Below are 27,138 nucleotides of genomic sequence, written 5' to 3' on the forward strand. Positions count from 1 at the left end.
CCACATGCCTCCAACCCCAGTGAAGACAGGTGCAGCTCCAGGGCTCCCTGGCTAGCCAGCCTAGGAACCTCACTGCGCTTCAGATTCACTGAAAGACCTTCCCCAAGAAATAAAGGTGGAGAGCAACCGAGGAAGACACAGAACAGTCCGACTTTGGCGTACACAGCAAAGGGAGGACACGCTTCTCCATGGGGATCTGAGGCTGCCTCTGCAAGTCACGCCCACGCTCTCCTGGACTCTGCCCACTCACTTCCTAGGCCCCCCCCACCCCCCCCCCCGCTCACACCTCTTGGGCCACACCCACGCTCCCCTGGGCTCCGCCCATGCCTCCTGGGCCATGCCCACGTACTCCTGGACTCCACCCACGCTCTCCTGGACTCTGCCCATGCTCTCCTTGACTCTGTCCGCACATTTCCTAGGCCCCGCCCATGCTCCCCTGGGCCCCACCCATGCCCCCTGGACTTCACTCATGCTCTCCTGGACTCCACCCATACACTTCCTAGGCCCCGCCCATGCCTCCTGGGCCTCGCCCATGACTCTGGGACACTGCTCACACCTCCTGGGCCCCTCCCACTCTCTCTTGGGTCCCACCCATGCTCCCCTGGACTCTGCCCACGCACTTCTGTGCCCCGCCACTGCTCTCCTGGACTTCGCCAAGCTATCCTGGGCCCTGATCATGCTCTCCAGGGCCATGTCCATGCTTCCCTGGACTCCACCCACACACTTCCTAGGCCCCGCCCATGCACTTCTGGGCCCCTCCCACGCTCTCCTGGGCCCCGCCCATGCTCCCCTGGACTCCGCCCAAGTAATCCAGGGCCACGCCCATGGTTCCCTATACTCCGCCCACACCTCCTAGGCCCCCTCCCATGCCCCCTGGACTGTCCCCACACTCCCCTGGGACTCCACCCACACACTTCCTTGGCCCCACCCACACACTCCTGGACTCTGCCCATGCACTCCTGGGCCTCACCCATGACTCCAGGACACCACCCATGCCTCCTGGGCCCCTCCCACTCTTTCCTGGGTCCTGCCCATGCTCCCCTAGACTCTGCCCAGGCATTTCTGGGCCCTGCCCACATTCTCCTGAACACCACCCACACCTCCTGGGCCACACCCACACCTTCTTGGCCCCACCCACACTCTCCTGGACTCCGTCCACACACTTTCTAGGCCCCGCCCACCCTCTCCTGGACCCTGCTCACACCTCCTGGGCCACACCCACCCCATCTTGGCCCCACCCATGACTTCAGAACCCTACCCACACACTTCTGGGCCCCACCCACACTCTCCTGGACTCCGCCCACACACTTTCTAGGCTCCGCCCACCCTCTCCTGGACCCTACCCACATTCTCCTGGACTCCACCCACACCTCCTGGGCCACGCCGAGGCCTTCTTGGTCCCGCCCATGACTCTGGGACCCTGCCTGTGCACTTCTGGACTCCGCCCATGCTCTCCTCGACTCCGCCCACACACTTCGTAGGCCCCGCCCACGCTTTCTGGGTCACACTCACGCCTCTTGGGCCCCTCCCATGCTCTCCTGGACTCTGCCTATGCTCCCCTGGACTCCGCCCACATACTTCCTAGACCCCGCCCATGCACTCCTGGACTCTGCCCTTGCACTTCTGGGCCCCGGCCACACTCCCTGAGCCCCGCCCACTCTCCCCTAGACTCCACCTGTGCCTCCTTGGCCACGCCCACGCCTATTTGTCTCCACCCACGCTCCCTGAGCCCCGCCCACTCTTTCCTGGACTCCACCCATGCCTCCTTGGCCACGCCCACACCTATTTGTCTCCACCCACGCTTCCCTGAGCCCCGCTCACTCTCTCCTGGACCCCGCCCACGCCTCCTGGGCCATGCCACCTCCTGGGCCCCGCCCATGCTCTTCTGGACTCCGTCCTCTCTCCTGGACCCCGCCCACGCTTTCCTGGACTCCACCTACACCTTCTGGGCCATGCCTATGCCTATTTGTCTCTGCCCTTGCCCCCTGGGCCATTCTCACGCCTCTTGGGCCCCTTTCATGCTCTCTTGGACCCCGCCCATACTCTCCTGGACTCTGCCCACACACTTCCTAGGCCCCACCCATGCTCTCAATCAGGGGATTCTCCTTCCTCCAACTGCTTTAGATGGACACTCTGCATCCTGACCACTAGGGTCCTTCTCTGTAACTTCTGGTTTCCTTCAAAAAACACACCCAGTTTAAAAGCTCCTGCACATATGTGACAGATACATAGCTGGCCCCCCCCCCGCCGCCCAATAACTGGAGAGGAGTCCCCTCTGACTCTGATACTTCCCTTTGGATCACACTCCTGTAACTAGGCTGCCTTCTCTGGCCTCAGTGGGAAAGGATGCACCTTTTCTCAAAGGATCTTTTTATTTTGTTCTAGAAATTATTACACTTATTAGGAAAACCCACATTTTTTTCATATGTGAAAAACCTTCTCTGGGGAGGAGGGCAAGGAGGATGGGGGAAACAGGGACGGAAGGTGGGATGTGGTGGGGAGAGGAGGGAAGGTGCGAGCGATGACCAAGATGTAAAGTGAACAATTAATAAAAGATTGCTTAAAAGAAGAAATTTAAAAAGAAAAGAAGGAAGGAGAGAAGGCCTTGGCTACAATGCTCTGCTTACCAGGAACGCTGCAAGCAAAAGCCACAACAATTGCAGCGGCCAGTCTATAGCTAGCTCCTTTACAGGAAATTCTATGACCCTTCCATACCTGCAGTGAGGAATTGAAAAGAGGTAAAAACATGAGAGGGGAAGAAGCGGGAGGGAGGGAAGAAAGGGTGTAATTATAGTTAAATTTTAAAACACTTACAAAGGCCACTGGCTTTTTAATTGCGAGTGATCATTTGTTTATTGTTTATTACAAAACCAGTATATGCTTATTTTACAAAATTCAAAACTAAGCCACCCATGGTGGCACTTGCCAGCAAACTCAGCAGTTGGGATAGACACAGCAAGCTCATCCTCAGCTACAGGGGGTATCTCAGGCCATCCTGGGATGTAGGAGACCCTGTCAAGAAAGGAGCAGGAAGGAAGCGGAAGAGAAGTGGATAGGAGGAAAAGGAAGCGAGAGAGGGAAAGGGAGGGAAGGAGGAGGGGAGATGAAGGAAAATCAAAGTAAGTCAACAAAACCACCGTGCTCCTCAAGCAGATTAGTATATATACTTCCAGATCTTTTTCCATTTTTTTTTAGCAAAATGAGATAATATTATACATGAATAGTTGCAGTTGCTTCTTAGTGACCTTTGCCTTTTCTTATATAACTTTTCACTGCATCTAACACATATCCATATTAAAATATGCCTAGTTTTCCTCCAAACATCCAATCTTGTGAGTTTGTTCAAACCCAGATCCAATCTTGGGCCACATCTTATTAAATCTTATGGTATTTTACTTGCATTTGGACTCCTATTCTTTTATTTTTAATTAATGTGGTTTTAGTAAAAATTTCCCTCACAATGTGTTTTCGTCATAGTCTTTCCCCTACTTCAAACCCTCCCAGATCCTGTCTCTCTACCCACCCTACTTCAAGTTCATTTTCTCCCTCTTCCTCATCTCTCTTCCATCTCTTTCTCTAAAATAAAGAAAAATGAAACAAACTAACAAAAACAAAAACAACAAAAAAAAAAAACCAATCACACACACACACACAAAAGCACACACACACAAATATCATGATCAGACAGGCTCCTTTTCTTTTTGAGAGCAGGAATTTTGTTCGTATTTATGTGCTATTATCACTATGCCTTTACTGTTAATGCCCGGCTGCTGCTCTGAAGAGATCCAGGGTGGGGTCTCTGGTGCTGGATGCAGATGCCCTGCCAGTTTACTTCATCTCTTGGGTGGCCAGAGCTGATGGCTCAGGCAACTGATCAGGATTGAAAGGCGGAAAAAGAAAAGGGAGCCCAAGGTTTCTTCTCTAGGGACTGGCTGTTCTGCAGCTCAGGAGGAGAACTTAAACTGACCAAAATTTTCCTATGGCTGAGGCTGTAAAAGCGGCTTCTGGCTAGAGACTGCACGGGGGGGGGGGGGGGGGGGGTCGTAAAAGGAAGCTCTTTGATCTGTAGATAGGCCTCCTTGCAGAGATCTCCAGTAAGCTAGTGTAAACTTAGGCTTATTAGCCATAGAAGGCTGATAGCCCTGAGTCTGCTTATTTGCGAATCTACAGGGAAATAAGAAGAGAGAGATAGAAAATAAACCACTCACACACATGCATTAAAAAGAAAAGGTGGATGAAATTAGGCATCTCGACTTTAATGAAGTCAGGTTTCCCAATCCCCACACACACATTCAAGAGAAAAGGTGGATAAAGTCAGGCATCTTAACTTCAAGTGAAGTTACCCAATTTCAGCACCGTTTATTGTAGATGACCATACTTATACTTCTGAGAAAAGGGTATTACCTCATAGTACAACAGGTTACATGTTTTAAATCTAAACATTTCTTATCTAAGTATCTATTACATAAGTTCACAGTGAGTTCAGAGTGATAAGACCTAAAAGTTACAAGAATATACAACTTATCAATTAGGACTGACCAAACAATACATTATCCAGCTATTTCTTAGTTCATAATGAGATCAGGACAATAATTTTATCTGTCTTTCATTCTAAGAAACAGAGTAAATTTGGACATCTCTAGGTAGCCCGATTCTACCTTGCGTTCATGCGAAGTTTAAACCAACTAGCCTATATTTATGGTGAAATACCAGGATTCGTGGTGCCATCTGGTGTGGAGACTTATCTGAAGCCACAAATCTGCTACAAGGCTATCCTTAGTGAGGCATCTGTAGGTCCACAAAGGTACTTATGTCAGCCATAAACTAACTTTAACTTTTAAAACTATTTGAATCAAATCAGGAAATCCATAATCAGGGATTCATTTATCTGAATAACAAACAGTACATCTTCAACAAACTCCTATAGGAAGTTTGCTCAATCAGAGCTGGTCAATACCCAGAAAGTAACAGTTCACACCAATGCCAGATGTATTTACTTTTGGTTTTTCGAGACAGAGTTTCTCTGTGTAATCTTGGCTATCCTGGACTCGCTTTATAGACCGGGCTGGCCATGAATGTAGTCCTGGCTGTCCTGGACTCGCTTTGTAGACCAAGCTGGCCATAGACTCACAGTGATTCTCCTGTCTCTGCCTGCCTGGGTGCTGGGATTAAAGGCATGTGCTACCATGCCTGGCTCTAATGCCAGATTTTAGAGAGATGCAACAAAGCACAATTGACAGGGTAGTCAGAGGTTGGAAGCAATTCTGGGGTGCATCACGATACAGGCCTTGCAAATACCACATCACCTCCAGAGGTCTCTCATGCCTACTGTACTTCCCCAAATCAGTGGCTCCTGACAGCATGTCAGAGGCTGGGAGCAGTTTGGGGATGCATCATGGTATAAGACCTTGCAAATACCAGATCTCCTCCAAGACAGCCCACATGCCTAGTGAGCTCCCTGAACAGGGCGGCTCTTGGCATCTCTCCCTTTCGAATTAATTAAAAGAAGAGTGTGAATTTCTCTCTGGTGGAATGGACCATAGTTCCTAGTTGTCTGAAGATGACTGAGAGAATAAACAGAAGTAAGACGATCAATCCCATGATTATTCTCTAATTTATAGCTAGACAGTTCCTCAACAGAGGAACCCTATAAAATATGAATGACTGATAGCACTATTTTGAGAATGAGGTGTTTCCAAATTAATTGCAAGTTGTGAACCATTCCAAATGCCTCAAAGGTATGCCTGTATCTGGTCCCAGGACATGTCTGACCTAACATAGGACAGAGGAATAACACAAATATATTTATAATCTGCCTGACATGAAGTAGTTAGATGTGTCTTAACATATTGAATCTGAGTTAGAGGATGGATTCATCTAAGGCATAAGTTTTATCTGAAAAACCTTGGTCAATATATCTTGAGGAATCAGAGCTAAGGAAACATTTGAGTCAAAAAATATATACAGAGTTATACAGAGTGAGTCTGTTGAGCTAGAGAGGCAGCTGAAGCTGACTGGCATACAGATTCTACTATCCAAAATAAGGGTGGTAATCTCTTTGGTGGTAAAAGATCATTAGCAACCTGTTACAATGCATGTGTAGTAAAGTTTTCATATCAAAGCTGTAAGAGAATAAGATAAGGTGGTAGAAGTACGGATGAGAAAAGGCATCAGGGCTTACAGTGGAACTTACACAATAGTCAAATAGCATTTTCATAGAAATGTTATACATAGGTCCATATATGTGCCTTGCATTCCCCGGATATATAATAGCAGAAGTTGAAATAACACAGGATCAGAGTCCATCAGGATCATCAGGAACCATGTCCTCAGTGTCCTTTTCTGCTGGGGTATCCAGTGCAGGCAGAGAAACTGGAAATGTTGATGGGTGAGGTGGGCATAGAGAGGGCAACAGGGGGAAGTCTTCGAGCTGGAGAGGGGCATTCTTGGGATGTGTCTGATCTGGGACTGGTCTGTCATAAAGTTCAATTAGCAGGTCAGGAACTAATGAAAGTGGGTCAGTGTCCTGTGAAAACATAAACAAAAGTTCTCCCCGGATGGACATCCAGTCTTTTTTTTATCATTTGGTTAGTGGTCATTTTACTTCCTAAGAGGTATAAGACATCATTTAGAATATTATGAGATGAATATCTACAGTCTCCAATGTATAATTTTAGATATTTGCACATTTAAGGTCCAATGGGCTTGCTCCACAAAAGCCTGTCTCTGTGGCTCACAGAGAGTATCAGTGGAGTGTGACGCATTAAAGTTAGATATCAAGTTTTTAAATATTCTGAAGCACAATCAGGAAAATGTTTAAAATTCTAGGCATATCCAAGATTGGAAAACTGTAAAATAAATGCTGCATCATAACCTTGAAAGCATCCCTAGACTGGGCAGAGACATGAATATATGAAAATAACTATGCATACATAAAGCTGAACCATCAGTGTAAACCAGCACTGCTTTGGAAGGCAGTGGCCTACTTGTGTAACCTGTCATTTCTACATCTTTAAGATAAAACATTATGTTAATCTATAGTATAAAGGATAATGGATGGAGGCTTTTAATTTCTTGAACCTAAAAGCTTTGTCACTTGAGGAAATCTTATAGCTCCAAGTGGAGCCTGAGTAGCTAGGCTACCTGAAACCTGATATGAAAGTAAAAGCAATTGACCAATTCTCTGTTCTGAATGAGTCTGAACTGTTTTTGTAGGGGGCAGTACAATAATCTTAATTTCTCCAGTAAAGTCAGAATCAATTATCCTAGGGATCACTTTTCCTGTCCAGAAGTAGAACTTTGCCCTAATCTGAGTCTTAATGTCCCTTAGGCAGGGGACCACAGACTCCTATGGGTAGGCAAATGACAGGAGAGTCAGAAGTTAATATTGTTGTGGAGGTGGCACGGAGGTCCAGTCCTGCACTGTCTGGGTTTGCTCACTGCAGCTGATGGATTGATCTCTGTTGACAAAGGGATTGGTTATCTGAGGCAGTTGAGTTACCCCAATTGTTTGAGGGACCTGGGGCAGTCCCCTCAACCAGTTTTTCAGATTCAAGGGTGGTTTTCCGTTATTAGGATTCACATCAATATTAGGTAAGGTAGAGCCATTTCTATGAAAATGAGAGTAACATTCTCTTTGCCAGGCATCGAGGGCATGTCGAACCGGGCAAGTTTGGGTTTGTGCCCTGAGTGGGATTAGGAGCATTAAGGTTAGTGAGACCTCTTGTCTTATAAGGACACTGTTAACATGTCCAAGCAGCCACATGAATAGCATCTGTAGGTCATGCCTCCCTGATCAGACTTTCTGCTTTCTTTTGTAGTTGAAAATCATGGTGCAGTCTGACCTTGCAGAGCGGCTGCAATTGCTATAGTTTGGAGGTAAGAGGGTGTGGCTTCAGCACAGGCTTTAATAAAGTCAGAAATACTCCCAGTTTTTTTATTGGCCTCAGCAATGACTGACAAGCAGAGTTAGCGTTTTCAACGGTCAGTCGTTTTAAAACGATACTTTTTGCTTCAGTGGTAGGAACCATTCTCTCCACTGTTTCTGTTAGCCAAGCAATACACTCCTCAACCGGTTCCTCTGGCTTTTTGTTTGTTTGTTTTGCTTTTGTTTTTTTGTTTTTGTAATTTAGAGAACTTGGGTATGATGCAGGTGCTTAGGGGGCCGCCATTTAGGACTGCGCCCCGGAGTGCCGCTCTCTCCTTGGCTTCATCAGGTTCCTCTCCTGTGCATCGGCCTCCGTGTATTTCGGTTTCTCATACTCCAGAGTGGCATCTCCATCCACATCCAGGTCGGCGTCACTGTCTAGGTTCTCTTTGCCACTGCACATGACGAAGCCGGAGCCTCGGAAGCCACCTTCCAGGAGCGTGGTGGCCTGTATCCGCTTCTGCCCACTCAAAGCGGTTGCTGTTCTCATGCTCGATGTCCAAGGCATCATCCTCAGCCATGCAGGAGCCTTCCCTCTTAGAAAGGCAACGCTCCACATGCCTACTCATGTCCTGCTCCGATCCTGCCAGGGGGCGGCTGCACAGGGGACATACCTGCCCTTCATGTTGCTTCCTCCACTTCATTTTCCCAATCGGAGCCTTCTGTCGGGTTTGCCGGTTGGCTCGCACTCGCAGGAAGGTCTATTTCCTCCCTCCCGCCGGCCCCCCTGCTCCGCAGGCCACTCTGGGCCCTTGGCGTAGCCGCTGGGGCTGCTCTAACGGAACCCCGTGGCCGCCACTTGGTGCCGCCCCAGCCCCAGCCTCCCATGCTGTGGTCCCCGCGGCAGACGGACTAGCGAGGGTGGCGATGCGGTCGCATTTCCCCCTGGCTGCCTGGCAGCGGCGGCACCTCAGCTCCCAGCAGCGGTGGCTGCCATGTTGGCCCTCGGCTTTTGTTTTATACTAGAGAGGCGTCTGGTATTTGTATCTCCCACAGGTATGCGTTTCCACGCTTCTATAGCAGTGCCTGTAACTATCTGCAATGCTTCTGTAGGTAATATTACCTGAGCAGATGCTCCAAACCATTCTCCCACACCCATAAGCATATCATACGTTACTTCTTCCCCCTCCCCTTCTTTCCAGTCATCTTTACAAACTGAGTCCTCATATTCGACTTTCCAAAGTAAAAAAAACAAAACAAAACAAAACAACAACAAAAAAAAAAACCTGCCTCCTCCTAAGCAGTCATCCATCGAGAGGCTAAATCTTCCACAAGAGTGAGAGTGTATGGAGAAGTGGGTCCACAGGCAGATGTGGCCTGTTTTATCTCCTTAAGTAGTTTAAATGGCAGAGGCTCCCAGGAAGCCTCCTCCTTCTGTTCATCATCTCCCATAATCACAGGAAAGCACCTCAGTGGTTCACCCTGTCCTTGGACCTGCTTAACAGCAGCAGCAAATCCCACAGGTCCTTTTGGCTTCCTTCAATGTTTTCTTAGGGGATCCTGGGAGGTGGCTTATGACCAAGTGCTGCAAGGAGGTCCAATCTGGGTTATGGTATATTTTTGTTTTCCTTTCTAAGTCAAGTTCTTTCTCTGAGGCCGAATTTTCCTCTCCTGATCCATCATTATCTTTCTCTGAACTGCTTTCCAGGGACTCTTTCACTAAACGATAAACAGTGCTCTTAGATCCTGAGTGGGATGTTAACAATCCCTCATGAGGAAGAGGGGCTAGAGACTCTGATTTACAGGGGGTGCTCCTTCATCTGCTAATGCTTGCCTGAGCACATGCCATATAGTAAACACTGTCATCAGCGAGCCTTTTCCTCCAGTCTCCTTCAACTGGTTTTTAATATCTGTTTCTATTTTATCTTTTTTCTTAAGAGTACATTTGATAATATCAGTGAAAATCTGTCTATCTATATGCTTGATAATATCGGTGAAAATTCATCTATCTGTGGATTTACCTGGTCTTATCTTGAGGGATATTTAATGGATATACACAACAAAATCAGGGCTGGTGGCACCTGACAGAATGTCAGAGGCTGGAAGCTGTTTGGGGGTGCATCATGGTACAAGACCTTGCAAATACCAGATCACCTTTTAGACAGCACACATGCCTAGTGAGCTCCCTTAACAAGGTGGCTGTTGGCACTTTACAATTTCATAGTACATAATAGTAGCACAAATATCCTGATAATTAATTAATAAAAGCATAGGAGAGAGCTAGAGAGATGGTTCAGTAGTTAAGAGCGTTGGCTACACCTACAGAGGATCCAACATCCACCTGGCAGCTGACAACCATCGGTAACTCTAGTTCCAGGAGATCTCCAAGGGCATCTGCACTCATATACACTTACATATCATTTTAAAATAAATTGGCCAGTTGTGGTGGCGCACACCTTTAATTCCATCACTCAGGAGGCAGGGGCAGGCAGAACTCTGTGTATTCAAGGTCAGCCTACATAGTAAGTTCCAGGCCAGCCAGCAACTACATGGTGAGACCCTGTCTTTAAAAAATAAAATAATGTAAAATAAATACATAAAAACAACATCTCCGGGGATTGTGGATTAAGCCCTAGAACTTACTGCATTGATCCATCATCTCTTCTCTCCATTTTATAAGTAATAAAAAGTAAAATGTAAAGCATGGTCATGCTTTTCGTTGTTCCTTTCATTCTATTAAGCAAAAGTCAGTAAATCTTTCTGTGAAAGCCAGACACTGATTTAGCATTTAGAGGCCAAAAGGCAAAAACACTGACATAGTACAGGTATTCAGATGATGAGAAAAAAACATTTCCGTAGATTTTGAATCAAAATCCAAATGTAAGTATATTACATAATGACCACGTGTGAGAAAGGTGCATATTGTTATATAATATATTGTTATGCAAATTACTATACTTAATTCCAAATTTATTCTATAATTTCTATAATGTTTCACAATTCAGGAAGTCTACTCAAGAAACCAATGCAATCCCTGTCTTACGATCCTGCTTCTGTTACTCTGCTTCTTCTCCCTTCCAGGTTTGAGTAAAAATGACATTTGCATTGTGGCATGGTGACTTCCTGAAGCTGCGTGGCACTACCGTACCTGGGGAAAACAGTTCCTTGGCGAAGTCTTTAAAATATCCATCGTCTTACTTCAGGTCCTTGCTACATAGATGCCACATGGCGGCTGACAACCATCTGGAACTCCAGTTCCAGGAGATCCAGTGCCCCTTCTGGTCTCCACAGGCACTGCATGCACACAGTGCCCAGACACACATGGAGGCAAAACATCCACAGAAAAAAATGAAAAAGGGAAATGGAAGTTAGCCCCCATCGGGACTTATTTTTTCATGTCTCAAATAAAAATATTCCATTTAAATATAGAAAGGTAAATATTCAAGGAGTTAAGAGTACAAAGTGGCTACTTCAGAGCATAGGGAGTTGTTCTCTTAAAAAAAAAAAACAAGAACAACAAAACAACCCCCCCCACACACAAACATCAATGTGTTTAATTAAATCCATTAGTAAGTCATGGGCTTCATTATGAGATTTTATACATGTATGTCATTATATGTTGTTCTATTTGTCTCTCTTCTTCACTACCCTCCCGCAGGCCCCTTACCACCTCTGTTGCTTGGTACTAACATCCCTTCCTTCTATTTTCTTGTAACACACATTCTATGACTGCCTCTTTCCTCCTCCTTCCTCCCTTCAGATTGCTTCCTCTCAGTTCACAGTCCCATTTCCATTTTACCACACACACACACACACACACACACACACACACACACACACGTGGGGGAGGGAGGGAAGGAGAAAGGGAGAGGGAGGGAGGGAGGGAGGGAGGGAGAGGGAGAGAGAGGGAGAGATTCCACATGTGAGAAAATGCAGTATTTGGCTTTCCAAATCTGGTTATTTTTATTTAACATAATGATCTCTACTTCTGTCCATTTCCAGAAATTTTTATGATTACATGTTTTTCTTAAGTCTGAATAAAATTCAATTTGCTATGTGTCCTATATTTTTGACTTTATTAAATGGTGTGTGTGCATGTGTGTGTGTGTGTGTGTGTATGTACACATGCATGCATATGTGTGCAGGTCACAGGACACTCAGGAGTCAATTCTCTTCCTCTACCATGTAGGTCCCAGGGATCATACTAAGATTATCAGACTTGGTGGCAAGAGCCTTTACTTGATGAGACATTTCATTACACACACACACACACACACACACACACACACACACACACACACACACACTTTCTTCATCTGTCTGTTGATGGGCATCTTGCCTGGTTTAATTTCCTGGATACTGTGAATAGTGCAATAAGTGTAACTGTGCACAGACATAATCGTGTTCAGAATGTAATTACTATGATGGTTCCTGTTCCTCAAGATATTCCTCAAATGAATAAATCGGGTTTTTTTTGTTTGTTTGTTTTGTTTTTCGAGACAAGGTCTCTCTGTGTAGCCTTGGCAGTCCTGGACTCGCTTTGTAGACCAGGCTGGCCTCGAACTCACAGCAATCGCCTGCCTCTGCCTCCTGAGTGCTGGGATTAAAGGTGTGCGTCACCACGCCCAGCTCAAATTAGTAAATCTTAAAACTACCATTAAAGATTCTTTCAAATTAACAAAAGGACAAATGCCATAGAACTATTGAGCTTAATATGTATGGCTGCATCACAAGCAGCACTCTGGAGGCTGGGACAGAAGGATCACAAGCTTTGGGCTAGCCTGGGCTACATAGCAAGACCCTGTTTCAAAAGAGGGAGTTATATTTGAATACATTTGATTACAATAAAAATCTAAAAACCAGAGGCAGAAAAAGACCCTTTCTAGAAAAGGCTTGTGTAACACTTTTTTTCCTCTAACCTCCTCAAGCTGAGCTGTGTGTTTGTGCTTCCCACAGTGTCACTGTTCACTTCTATCAGAGCACTTAGTGCACTACTGTCCTTGTTGCTGCCTCCCTAGTGGAACCACTTACTCCCTACAACCAGCTCCTGATCTGTATAACGTTGAAAAGGCATTCATTAAACTGGAGGGCAACTAGGCAAAGCAAATGACCAAAAAGCATTCAGTCTAGACAAGTAAACATCCCATTGAAATATAAAGCAAAAACAGGGGGGGGAGGGAGCTGGTGACAGTGAGGAGAGGAAAGTGGAATGCACATCCCCTTACACCTACCTGAGAATGGAGAACAGTGAAGTCATGTGGAGTGCTTAAAAGAGCTAAACACAGAGCTCCCAGATGTGACAACAATTCCACTTCTAGGTACATACTCACAAGAGCTAACATATATGTTTGAACAAAAACTTCCATATAGATGTGTATATATATCCATATAGATATATATATCTTTATAATAGAACGTGAAGCATAAGGCTAGGAAAAAGTCTCTCGCTTCAGTTAATTATTCATTTTCTATCTAACGTTTCTCCCCATGAAGACTATGTGCTTATGAAGAACTGTGATGAACTCAGTTTCTGATGCATTTTTGTTGGATGAAACTCTGAAGTTGTACGTAGAAAATGTCAAAGTTTGCGTCTTTCTCTGTGGAATTGTATAATATCTTCAGATATACAATTTAGGTGTTTCCATTTGGTTTGCCTCAGTGTGTCGTCTGGAGAGTTCCTGGTCTCCCTACCAATCCATGTCTGGGGCTGTCCAAAGCGTCCACTCAGGCAATTTGTTTGGGGGAACTCTGACCAGAATGAGGCATCCTGTTCTGTTGTGGCATGTCCCTGGAAATGTTGAGGCTTAAAAGCACTGCCAGATCAGCCACGAGATAAAAGCCTACACCCTAGCACCTACTAGTCCTACGAGTCCTCCAAAGAGGAAAGCCAGGCACTTGGAGGGCAATGAAGAAGCACCAAAAAATGCAAGCGCTCTCTGACCTAAGGGAAAGGCAGAGGGAGAAAGAATTTCCTTTGTTTTACAGGAAGGGTAAAAGCAGCCACATCCTGGAAGTTAGTTAGGTGTCTACTTCCAGATGCCCGGAAAGTCACACAGTCATTCCAGGGATTTTTGTTGCTTTCCTTGCAACAGTGTTACCCTTCAGCCATCGCAGAGCTAGAAAGACCTACAGTGGAAGACAAAAGGCTGCCTGAGCCAGCTGGCCACTCTCTCACCACAGCTCTCAATGATCTCCAATCACATTCCATGATCCTTAGCATGATAAATGGGTCATGGATCGCCATCATAGAGAAACTGAGAGCTGTGCAGCTGAACACACCTAATCTATTTCAGAGCTCAGCCAAACTGAGTTGAGGCTAACCCAGCCAAAGCCCCACAGTGCTTTGCCGGGGCTACCCAAACCTAGCCAAGCCCTGTTGAAGTCAGCTGAGTCAATCCAGTCCAGTGAACAAACCCAAACCAAGCCAAGACAAGTCCCAGTTCTGACCCACCCAGAGGAACCAAGTGGACCTTTGCCAAGCCTAACCGAACATAACTGAGTCTCATCCACCTCTAACCTAATACAGCCAGGTCTAACTGAGTCCAGGCCAAACCTAGCTGAGGCCAGAGTAGGCTAGCTGAGCTTTGCCGAGACTAGCAGAACACAGCCAAGTCCTAGAAAATCTGAATCACGGCCAAATGGGGCTAGCCGAGTCTTTGCCAAGCCTAGTCTAGCCTAGCCGAGCCCAAACTAGCCAAACAGCTAGAACTTGCCTTCAAAACTAGCTGAGAGAGACCTAACGAAGCCCAGCCAAATCCAATCAAGTCTAACCTAGTCCAACAGATTCCTGGGAAGTCCAGCCCAGGCCAGAGAAGCCTTCGTGAATCTAGCAGAGTCCAGCCTGAGCTTAGCTAAATTAGGTGAGCAGCTGAACCCAACTTGAGTCCAGCCAAGCACAAAGATGCTATTTTGAACCTGGATGGTAATCTCCTTCATGGGGAGAATAAAGCAGTTTTGTTGAACTTTCTTGCTAGTAGTGACTTTGTTGGAAATATGTGAGCTCTGAACCTCAGTTTCTTTTTTTTTTAATTTTTTATTAATTTATTCTTGTTACATCTCAATGTTTATCCCATCCCTTGTGTCTTCCCATTCTTCCCTCCCTCCCATTTTCCCATTATTCCCCTCCCCTATGACTGTTCCTGAGGGGGATTACCTCCCCCTGTATATGCTCATAGGGTATCAAGTCTCTTCTTGGTAACCTGCTGTCCTTCCTCTGAGTGCCACCAGGTCTCCCCCTCCAGGGGACATGGTCAAATGTGAGGCACTAGAGTACATGAGAAAGTCATATCCCACTCTCCACTCAACTGTGGAGAATGGTCTGACCATTGGCTATGGAACCTCAGTTTCTTATTAGGCCTCTTGACCTCCTTACTTGAGGTCCTCTGCCACAGAGGCAAGATATGTGTCTTGATTTGAGCTCAGACCCCTTTTCTGCATCTCCCAGTTGCTAAGGGCAATAACAACTATGACAAGGCTCACATGGAAATCGAGATGCCCTCATGTCCAGATTGCTGTGTTCCACTGTCCCAGCGGCTCACCTGTTCCAGGGCTCTTGGAGTACTTGTCTCAGTCCCTTAGCTACTGCACACAAAGGTACGCATAACTTGACAAGGGGTTCCCAACTCTCATTGTGAGATGGCTGGTGCACCAGTGATTCCACAGTGATGTCATCCTTTCTGTTCTGGCTACCATGCCCACAACTTCCAATCAAGATTTTTTTTTCTTTTTTCTACTCATGGAAATAATCTCATTGTATATTTCAAAGGGCTTTTTTCCCCATTTTCTTTTCCTAAGTCATTCATATTTTGTCTTAAAACCTCTTACTCTTGTATTTTCAGACGTGTTTCCATCTGTTCTCTTGCTTTTTCTAGGAAAACAAAAGTATAATTTAAGACCAGTGTGTGCCTGCCCACAACAGTTTTTTCCTTATAGTTTTTGTTGGTGTGCTTCTATAATTCCTTGTACTCCCTTTTGACAAACAATCTTTTTTATTTTGTTCTAGAAATTATTACACAATTTTTCATATGTAAAGAAGCATAAAGAGAGTATAAAGCAAATTATACATTTATGTACATCCATAGAGCTTAAAATAAGTTTTAAAATAAATGTGTTAAAGAATCCAACCTTTTCCTACAGCCTGTTTTTCATATGTCTGCATGCTTTTCTGATTACTTAAATATTAACCGCACAGTATTTTCTAGTTTTGTGGCCTGCTTATGTAACGACCCTACACTTATTTAATAGAAATTTTTACAAAATACTCTAGCAAAGAAGGAAAAGTTTATCACATTAAAAAATATTTATGTGTATGTGTGTGCCTGCTTATCTGTAATGTTTGCAGGTGCTCAAAGAGGCCAGAACTGTATGTATGCTGGGAGCTCCTAACCCAAGTCCTCTAAAAGAAAAGCAACTGGCCAGGCATGATGGCACATGCCTTTAATCCCAGCACTCAGGGAGGCAGAGGCAGGTGGGTCTCTGTGAATTTGAGGTCAACCTGGTCTTCAAAGCCAGTTCAGGACAGGCTTCACAGAGAAACCTTGTCTCAGAAAAAACAAAACAAATAAAAAAGAACAGCAACTGCTCTTAACTACTGAGCCATCTCTCTCTCTCTCTCTCTCTCTCTCTCTCTGTCTATACACACACACACACACACACACACACACACACACACACACACACACACACACATATAATGTATACCAGGTTGGCCTCAAACTTTGGATGTAGCAGAGAATGGCCTGGGTTTCTGATCTTGCTGCCTCCTGAGCACTGAGAACAGGTGCGTGCCATTATGCCCCACTTATATGATGCTGGGATCAGTGGATCCAGGCTGCATGCATGTTAGGCAAGTACTCTCTCAACTGAGCTATATCTCCAGTCCTGTGTATCATTTACTTAGTTTCAAGAAACGATGATGCTAAAGCAGTCTACTTTTTATGCTATCTTCTTGAACTCAGACCTTAGCCCAATGAGACAAACACCATGGTATTTTAAGTCAATATCAGTGGAAAGCAATGCTGGGAGCTGGGAGTATAGCTCAGTTGGTACAGTTTGTCATGCAAGCATGAGCACCTGAAGCCACATAGAAAAGCTGGCTGTGGTGCATCATACTTGAAGAGGTGAGACAGATGGATCACCAGAACTCACTGACCAGCCTGGGTAACCTACTAGAGAGCTCCAAGCAAGTAAGAGACCCTGACCCAAAAACCAAGAAAGATGTTGGCTGAGGAACAATGTCCAAGGTCATATTTGGCACACACACACACACACACACACACACACACACACACACACACACACACACACAATTGTGGGTGAGTGAGTATCTTTGTTCATAGAATATTATATGTTCTCCAACTATTATATCTGTCTCAGTTTTAGCTGTTGCTGGATGCAGAGGTTTTCATATTTCAACCATGGCTGCATTGCTTAAGTGGTCTGTCAGCAAGAGTGTGCCAATGCCCAGTTTTACCGCTGGCATGGCTGAGAGACTATTCACCTATATTCTTCCCATGAGGTTTTCATTTTTATTATCTTTTCCCAGAAATCACAGTTAATGAATATGAGATGAAAATGGTTTCAGACTCTGAGAAGGAACCTTCATAAAGAGATCATTTATTTTTGTCTTGATTAACAACAGAAATGAGACTGACACCATGCTACTGAACGACTTGGTAAGTAGAAATTAGCGCATTTATAATATGGCCAATAGAATGATTTTATATTTGAGCTCATCATTCTAGAGTAAACATCAGCAATCACTCTTTTTTGAAAATGTATATGGGTGTCTTGCCTGCAAGTATGTCTGTGCACCTTATATGTGCCTTGGAATCCAGAAGAGGTCATCAGACCCCCTGCAATTGGAGTTGCAGATGACTGTGTGCTGCCATGTAGGTACTGGGAATCGAACCTGGGTGCTCTGGAAGACAGCCAATGCTTTTAACCACTGAACCATCTCCACATCCCTGTAATGACTTTTGACTCAGGAGAGGCTGTTCAGTTCCAGCTATAGTCCATACTGGCAATGTGATGTTTGGTGAGTGAATCTATAATTCACCATACCTTGATGTCCTTGACTGCAAAGCAGCGCTAGTGAACAGAGTAGCTACCTAAGGGCATAGTTGTGGGGCCATACCATGTTGTCAGGCTTGCTCTGAGATGAACTGTTACAGGGGGCGATCCACATATTTTTTTCAAGATGAGGCCAGAAGACTCAGGCCTGCATTCTCTGTCCCCCTTTTGATGACATACAAAGTATAGCTCGTGTGTTCTACAAAAGCTTTCAACAAAACAGAAAACGAGAACACCTTAACCTACAACTAGGATGCCATTTTCCCCATGTGCTGTGGAGGCATGTGTCTATAAATGTGAGCACTAACACAACTCTCACAGAGTGTGGATAACTGCTTTCCTACTGTGTTCTACTCCTTGATGTTTCCTTAGTTACAGCCTAAAGGAGAAGGGCTCATTTTGCACTTCATCAAGCTACGCACGCCTGCAAACTATTTTGGCCTTATGGGAACTAGGACTCTGCACCTTCTTATCCTGTCCCTGGGATCTGTGCTTGTGGCAACACATAACTGGATAGTAAGGACTCCTCAGACAGCAGCCATGCCCCCTTCCTCCCATGCACTGTGGAAGTTCTGTGTCACTCTAATGGCTTAGCTGGCTATGAGCAAGCAGTCTAAAAGGACTGAGGAAACCTTTAACACTAAGAAAAGGAGAAGAAAAAAGAAACCTCTGGGATGCACAAGCCACACCCCCTGCCATACACTGCTGATCTGGCCCAGGAAATCCACTGTAACATTCGACAAATGCTTTCTTACCATCCTACCATCATCAACAAACCCTAGGCATTCCTGAACACTACTATGTCTGCCAGGAGCCAAACTCAGTGTAGTTCTAGTCTGACTGTTACACCCTCAAATGAACAGTAAGTAAGCACAGCAAAGCAGTGACTGCATTTTCTGTCAGTTGCTTCTCTCCTTCCTTCTGTAGCAGATTATGTAACACATTCTAACTCAGCCACTGCCATGTCCCCAGAACCTATAATGGGTTAGCCCTGTGTTAATTTCATATTCAAAACACATCTACTAACAGCAGGACTTCCAAGCCTCCGTTTCCTTGCATGTGAAGAGACATACTACATGCCAGGGTGCTGCAAACCCATGAGTCAAGGAAAGGGGTTCAGGCTTCAGAGCACCCTAGAGCAGTGGTTCTCACTGTTCCTAATGCTGTGACAGTTCCACACGTTGTGGTGACCCCCAACCATAAAATTGGTTTTCAAAGCTGTAATTGTTTAGTGTTATAAAGTACAATGTAAGCATCTATATTTTTTCCGGTAGTGTTAAGTGACCCCCTGTAAAAGGGTTGTTTGGCCCTCAGAGGGGTGGCAACCCACAGGTTGAGAAACACTGCCCTAGAAACTGATGTCTATCTGCCCAGCTTACAGACCCCATAATCCCAGGTTAGGGTTTCCTGGTGAGTTTCTGAGATGTCCAGCCTGTTTCCTCATCAGAGAAGTGAGATTATGGTCTAGCCCGTTTTATAAGATTGATGTGAAGGTTAAAGGAACTGACGTATGGAAAGAGCTTCATACTGCTTTACCATGGCAAACTCTCAAAAATCTCAGGGGTGATATTTCTTCTAGCTTTATTATGATTATAAAAGACCACAAAGAAAAAGACGATACAATACAAACAGAATACGGTAGCAAAAAGGCCAGAAGAGGAGAGGGCCATGAGAGAAGGGTGTCATGGAAACCAAGGGATGCGAGGAAAGAGGGAGACAATATAAAAGGCCACTCAGAGGCCAGATGCTTCTGACAAGACAAAAAGCCATTTTCAGCCCATAGCGACTATTGAGGGTGGAAGTCGAAGGGAGAGAACAAGCCCATAGCTTGAAAGGAAGGGTATTATATCCTGGACAGCCTAATCACTCTCATTTAGTAATCACAGTGGTCTCATTTGAATGCCCAGATATCCAATTTTTATTCTATAAAGAAAAGGCTAGTGTCTCATAAGAGAGAGGGGGGGGGGGAGGGAGGGAGGGAGGGGAGAGAGAGACAGACAGACAGAGAGACAGACAGAGACAGAGAGACAGAGAAACAGACAGAGACATAGAGAGAGAGACAGAGAAAGAGACAGACAGACAGACAGACACACACACACACACACACACAGAGAGAGAGAGAGAGAGAGAGAGAGAGAGAGAGAGAGAGAGAGAGAGAGAGAGAGAGAGAGAGAGGTCAGGTCAGCAAAAATTTAAAAAAAATTGATTGTGTACAGCAGAGAGCCTGGGGAGGGGAATGAGAAAGGCTACAGCCAGGGGATCCCAGAACAGATTTTCTGTGTATTACTCTAGCTCCCATGAGAAGGAGGGCCATGGACAGACAGGATTTGTTTCTTTTCCTTTCTGTGTTTTTACCCTGCCTGGGGCCAGAAAACAATGACAGCAGCATAATCTGTGTCCTTGGGCAAATCATTCAACAACTATTTGGAGAGTGAAATTGAGCAAAGTTGATCTGGAGCATGAGACCTTTTTTTTTTTTTAACGCGTGCTAGACATTGGGGACAGATGCTCCTCAGGGGATGTCGTGAGGCGCGAATCTTCACTGTCAGCTTGACTGGGTTTAGAATCACTATGCAAGCACATCTCTGGGATTGTCTTTCCAAAAAAAAAAAAAAAGTTCAACTGCAGAAGGAAGACCCATCCTGCATGTGGGTGGTACCATCCAGCCCATGGGCTGAAGTCCCAGACTGAATTAAAAAGGAAAAAGCAAGAGGAGCAGCAGCCTTGGTCCCTTTCTGTTTCCTGACTGAAGGTTCAGTGGGGCCAACTGGCCCATGCTCCTAGCTTGCCATGCCTCCTCCTCCATGATGAACTGGGCTGTCCAACTGTGAGCTAAAATGAACCTGGTCACATCAGTAAGGAAAGTAACTAATACAGAGAATGTACAGAGGGGCAGGTGGACATTAAGTTGAGACTAGTGCAAACTGGGGGGATGTCGGAAGCTCTTGTGGCTGAAGGAGACCAAGAAACCTGAGCAGCTTCCTCCTAGGAGCACAGCCAGTCGCCTCTCCAGCTCTGGAGAGTGAGGTGACTGCCAGGAACTCACAGGTGCTTTGGAGGGAGGCATGGGCTGGCCATCTTAAATCTTTGTTTAAGACTGACTTCTAAACTAAAGGCTCAGAAGCAGTTTCCCTCTGGCCATGAGTGGTCAAAAGCTAAGGCTTTAAAAATAAAAAAATGAATGCTGGGGAGTGTGGCTCCAGGGAACAGGGGTGACAGGGATTGTGAGGACAGATTGTAGGGTCCTGGGCTGGAGCAAGAGCAAGAAACTAGGAAGGGCTGAGGAGATGGTCCTAGGAAAAGGAATACTTGAAGGCAGGTTCTGAACAAAGACCTCCTGTCTCTTCTAAGTTGGACCAGGAAGTGCTAGCAAAATGATCACCACAAACACCTGCCTCAGAGACAAATCTGGGCCACGATTGGTTAACAAAAGCCAGGTTTCTGCATGAAACCTAATGTTTTTTATTCCTACCAGCATTTCTGTTCCTGTCAATCTCCATGTGTGTCTCACTAGCCTTCTTTCCCTCACCCCTGTCCCCTGACTAATAGGGCTCCTTGCTTCTCAACTGACACAGCAAGTTCCTACTGCTGCGTATTCTTACCCTCTTAGATATGTGAGGCCCCTATTTCCTACATGACAAACTCTCGGGGACTCACATGTATGAGTCCATTTCTCTCTCCATGCTGCCTTGGCCTGACAAGTAGGGTGTGGTTCACTGCCTCTCTGTGAACAGATTGGATTGGAAGTGATCTTATATTGAATTGGGGTTTGGGGTCCTTGAACTCCTATGTCCTATAGTTTACCAGATGCGAATTGGGCCTGTTGGAAGCAGAGCCCACTGACGTTAAAGCAACAACTCTCTTCGGTTCCTAAATCATGGAGGCAGCCGAGGGTAGTGTCAACCCACAGAAGAGACCAGGACCCCTAGCAGCAACAGCAGAAACTTGAAGATGCTACCCAAAGGGCAAAATACCCTTCCCAATATGAGCAGGAGTTCAATCACTGGAACTACCTCAGCACTGGACTTCTCCTCCAGTAGACTCCTCTGGAATATGAGAGAAGAAAGCAGTGAAGATTTGTCAATCAGTAAAGGCGATTATTTGGCTCTATGGGGGAAGAAAATCAGTCAGCTGTGGCAAAGGGATCTTTTGCTGTGGGAGATTTATTTAGCCTATTTCTTTTTCTTTCTTCTGTTGGGAGGTGGGGTGGGGGTTAAGCCTAGAGCTTTATGCACACCAAACAAGTGCGCTCTCTCTCTCTCTCTCTCTCTCTCTCTCTCTCTCTCTCTCTCTCTCTCTCTCTCTCTCTCTCTCTCTCTGCGTGCATGTCTGTCTCTGTCTCTGTCTGTCTCTCTCTCTCTGTCTCTCTGTGTGTGTGTGTGTGTGTGTGTGTGTGTGTGTGAGAGAGAGAGAGAGAGAGAGAGAGAGAGAGCGAGCTTTATGTACATTAAATAAGTGTTCTGTATTCTTTCTTTTGTGTGTGTGTGTGTGTGTGTGTGTGTGTGTGTGTGTGACAGGGATCGAGCCCAGAGTGTTATGTATGATAAACAACTGCTCTGTCATTGTGCTACAGCCCCAGCACTTTTATTTTATTACTTTTTGTTTTTTATTATAATTTATTTACATTGCATCTTGATTGTAATCCCCTCACTCTTATCTTCCTGTTCCCATCTTCCCCTCTCTTCTGCCCTGTTCCCCTCCCTATTTTAACTTTAATAAAGGTCTAAGTAGCTTTCCCAGTCTGGCTTTGAGCTCACTCTGTTGCTCAAGCAGACCTTGAATTCAAGATCCTCCTGCTCCAGTCTCCCACGTAGGTGGGATTAAAAACTTAGGCCACCAGGCCTGGCTTTTTTCTTTTCTGCAAATCAAAAGTTTGTTAAAAAAAAAAAAAAAACACTTCAGAGGGTAATTCCACCCCTTTATACCTTCTTACTATTTTTTATTTTTCCTTTGTGCCTTAGAATAATACTACAGAGACATTCAGGTAGATGCTGACATATATGCATTTATTTATTGACAAAGAAGGCCACAACATTCATTTTGGTGGAAAAATACAGCATATAGAACAACACTTATATTTGATCACTTTTGTCTATACACATATCTATCTACGAACATAGGTATAGAGAAATATTTAGAAGGATAGTCACCAAAGGGCTGACACTTGTTGCACAAGGTAGAACGTTTGGGGTACTTTGTACTTTTTTTTTTTTTTTTTTGTAATTTGTACTTTTAACAACTTCCTTTCTTACTTGAAGATTGAACAATGAACAATACCACTTTCACAAAGAGAATAAAGCCACCAAGGAGATAGGTTCACACGGAAAATAGACTCTTAAGCAATAAGGAAAGGGAATGACAGCATAGGTCAGGCCATCTCTCTTTACTGTACTGGTACTCAAGACCCTTTCTCCACCCCAAAAGAAAGCCACTTTGTGGATTTATTCATGCAATTAGAAGTCAGTCTGTCCCCCCCCCAACTTTTCCATCATTGAACTTTGAGTACAGGTAAGGGTTCATTTAAGGCTGGAGTATAGCTAGCATCTTACTGTGGTTCAGAGGGGCCAATGGGCTCTCCAGTAGCCTCTCTTGCCCTTTCCTCCTCTGTATGTGTCAGCTCCTGCAGGGTGATGATCAGATTCTCAAAAACCTGAGCTTTGTCATTGTCATTGTCACAGGTTTCTTTTGAGTGGCCCTCCTCACCACAATGGGAACAGTGAACTGTATGTTTTCGCTTCCTGGTTCTACGCAGCTCCCCAAAACTATTGTTTTTGCGCCCCGAACCACTGCTGGTAGAAGGAAACTGAATCTCAGGAATGTTGGGGGACTCAATGACCAGCACTTGGTCCTCAGATACAGCCCTGCCTAGGAAGGAAGGGGCACTTGAGGACGGCAGTGGTGGGTCCCCAGACTCCACCAGGATGACATCTTCATCTGAATCATCAGGAGAGTCATCTATCTCAATCACGTTGCAGTCAGTACTGCTGATCATTATTGGTGAGGAGCCCTGAAATGCCACAGGGCTGAGTGCCCTCTCCATCACTGACTCAGATGTTCTGGGCCGCTTCCTTTGCATAAAAGTGTCATCCCAATCCTCTTCCTCCCGGACCATCCTGATTAACTCCAGGAAATCAGGAAGGTGCTCTGGCTCATTTGCATACATCCTGAGGAGACCCTTAAGCCTGAGTCGAAGGTCTCTACTCAGCTCAGCCCCTACAAGGAGCTGGTGCAAACGAGCCTTGTTTGCCTCTCTCTCTGCAAAGACCCCTGCCTGGATAGCATTCTGCAGCTGCACCTCTAACCGGATCACATATAGAGACGGCTTCTCTCCATGTGCCTGAACAGTGTTAAAAAATTTACCATGGGCTGTCACACTGCTCTCAGACTCCCCAAAGACCAGTTTCATTGCCCGCAAAAAATCTGCCACATTTAGGGTGGGATTGGCAGCTTGGAGCAAACGCATGACCTCCCTGGCAGGGCCCCTAAGGGTTCTCATTAGGCGCTTGACCTTTTCCTCCTCAGGCATATGCCAATCAGGCAGGACGCTGGTGACCTGGCTCAGCCAGTTCTCAAAGGTTTCTTCCCCCGGGGCTGGCTCTGCCCTCCCAGAGAACAGCCTCATGTTTCTCTCTGCCATGCTGGCCATTAAAGGACCAAGACTCCTCCCCAGGGACCTCAGCATGGAATGAGCCCAAGGTGGCAAGGGTGAATTCTGCCCCCGACTGTTACCCATACGTGCAAGGATGCTAGCCATGCCTGACAACAGTGATAGGATATCTCAATACAAGATGCTCAGGGCGGTTTAGATAACACAAAGCAAAACGCCTTCTCTTCCTTTGGGTGCAGCCGGCTCCAATCTCAGTAGGGGCTGCAAAAAAGAAAATGGGAGGGGGGGATTAATAAGGGAACAGGCTACAGCTGTAATTAGTGTACCCCGATCACCCAAATATCTGTCCACTGTTCTAAAAATACCAGGAGGAGATTAATTACAGACCCTGTGCTTTTTACAGCCACGTCATCCAAACCCTCCCGCCAGTCCTGCGAAAGGAAGCACAACTGTTGCTTCGATTCTGGATTTAATGGTGTGTGGGCTGTCAAAATAAAGCACAGTGGTCACAAATTCGCAGAGGTTAAAAAAAAGAGACCTCGTTAAGGTCACAATCTCTGGTCTCGATCACACGCCCCTCTCAAAGCTTTCTGACCACACACTCCCCACCCCACCAGGTCCCCGTGATTTCTCAGGTTCTTACACCAGCTGGGAAAGTGGAGTATTTCTTGCCTCTGCAACCTGTGTCCTCTTGTAAGAAAGCTTGTTTCCAGGGTACAATTGACCGACCTAAGTCAACAGGGGGGTCGCAGATCCTGGTACTCAGGACATCAAAACTGCGCCACACCAGAGAAGACAAGGGAGGGGTCAGAAACAGACTCCGTCGTCATCGTCCTCCTGATACTCCCTCCCACCCCGCTCTCTCCTCCCGCCCACTTCTGCTGTCACCAGGCAGAAAATCCCCCCTCCCACCTTCTGAACACAATCCAAAATGATATCCCACCTTCCCCGACTCCCCCCAAACCACGCATTGCACCCGGAGACACCATCAGCCTACCCAGCTCCACAATCAGAGGCACCAAATTCGAGTTCAGATTCTGCTTTGATGGACTGCTATCGAGAAAGAGAAGAGTTGGACACACCCACCCCTACAGTGCTCAGAGAAATTAGAGGAGATGCATAGGGGGTTCGCGGCAAACATAATCTCTTCTCCCTCATCCCCCAGGGGGCCTCTTCCCCAACCCCTTTCCTGGCCAGGCAAACCCTACCAAGTGGCTTCTTCCAGGTCAATCCCAATGTGGCCAGGCCATGCAAATACTCCTTCGCCAGCTTCACGATTGCCGATTCTGAGGCAAGGAGCCGCCTCGTACCCGCCGATCCCCACCCCCACCCCCGCCTTATTTCCCCTCTCCACACCAAGGAATCCCGTCTCCGCCACCCCCCAACGTTTTAAACCTGCGATCTGCTGGTGGCCAGCGGCGGTTGCGATCCCTTCGGCTATGGATTCTGCCTTTTAATCCCGTCGCCCTGCAGAAGAAAAGTGCTGGCGCCTCCCAAGCCGCTAGGCGACCCGAAGCTACCAGAAAGGGCTGCTTTACCCAGCCACCTACCCAGAGGTAACCGGAATAGAGTAGCGCAGTTCCCAGGGCAGCTGCAGTGCTTTTATCAGCTGCCTAACGACACAAAGAGTGTGACGAGCGGGCCAGCGGAGCCAATCAGTGGAGTGCCAGGGCGGTTCCAAGCGTTCCGAAGCCCAAGGGTCCTGGTAGGCAGAAGCACGGGAGGGAGGAAGCGGAGGCGGGGGTGGGGGTGGGGTGGGGGGGGGAATGCAACAGGCTCAGGTAGCCAGTGAGGCAAGGCTAGTTTAGAGAGCTAATTTGCATGGCACCCCTGGGCTCCTGATTCTTTCCCTCTACTCTTCCTTTCTGCCTTTCCTTCTCTGTCTTGGCCCAGTATTGTGTCTTAAGGCCAGGTATGTATGTATGACAAAGATGTAGCCCAAATCAGGTAAAACAGTCAAAGGAGGGAGATGTTAGGCTCCTTAGCTGCCTGCCTCAGAAACGTTTGGGCAGTTGGGCAAGACAGTGCACCTCTGTAATCCAAACTCTCAGAATTCGTGGCCAGTCTGAGCTCCATAAGACCCTGTTAAAAGAATTATTTTGAAGCCGCCTCTGGTTGCTCATTCCAGCAGTCACTACCCTTGGGAGAGGTGTATAGGAGGATCAGGAATTTAGGGCCAGCTTTAGCTACTTAGGGAGTTCAAGACCAGCCTGGGATGTACATGAGACTCTGATTCAATATATATGAAAATTTTAAAAAGAATCTTTGGGATCTTGTTAGGAATGCAGGCAGATTCTTGGATCCCAGCTCTAGGGGATTGTGGGTTACTTAGGGACTTAGGGCACAACTTTGTGTTTTATATTTTGAACTGACAACGTACTTGATTCTAAGGTGTGAATAAGGAGAAGGGCCCAGGTCTCCCTAAGGGCACATGGTCAGGAGTTAGTTACTGTTTTTATCTTTCTTCTTCATTTCATTCGTTTTGTTGTTATTGTTGCTTTGAGACAGTCTCACACTATATCCCAAGCTGGTCTGGAACTCTCAATATAGCCCAGGCTGACCTGGGGCTAGTGGCAATCCTCCTGTCTCAGCT

General features: G+C 46.2%; 1 protein-coding gene and 1 pseudogene across 2 annotated transcripts; both read right to left on the bottom strand.

Annotated features, from left to right (window-relative positions):
• Window positions 1-8,133: 8,133 nt before the first annotated feature.
• Window positions 8,134-8,755, bottom strand: LOC127185389 (E3 ubiquitin-protein ligase RNF220-like; annotated as a pseudogene).
• A 14,722-nt stretch (window positions 8,756-23,477) lies between these two features.
• On the bottom strand, window positions 23,478-25,581 carry Zcchc12 (zinc finger CCHC-type containing 12). 2 transcript variants are annotated; one of them, XM_051141653.1, is made up of 3 exons: window positions 25,543-25,581; window positions 25,189-25,321; window positions 23,478-24,806 (listed from the first exon to the last, which is right to left on the bottom strand). In XM_051141653.1, exon 3 carries the CDS (start codon window positions 24,690-24,692, stop codon window positions 23,484-23,486), a length of 1,209 nt encoding a protein of 402 aa, XP_050997610.1. In that variant the 5' UTR covers window positions 24,693-24,806; window positions 25,189-25,321; window positions 25,543-25,581; the 3' UTR covers window positions 23,478-23,483. The 2 variants fall into 2 exon arrangements, with proteins under 2 accessions (XP_050997610.1, XP_050997611.1); XM_051141654.1 differs by having other exon boundaries at window positions 25,218-25,321; window positions 25,543-25,580.
• Between the last annotated feature and the right edge of the window lie 1,557 nt (window positions 25,582-27,138).

Source organism: Acomys russatus, chromosome X (assembly GCF_903995435.1).
Source record: "Acomys russatus chromosome X, mAcoRus1.1, whole genome shotgun sequence".
Classification (NCBI taxonomy): Eukaryota; Metazoa; Chordata; class Mammalia; order Rodentia; family Muridae; genus Acomys; species Acomys russatus.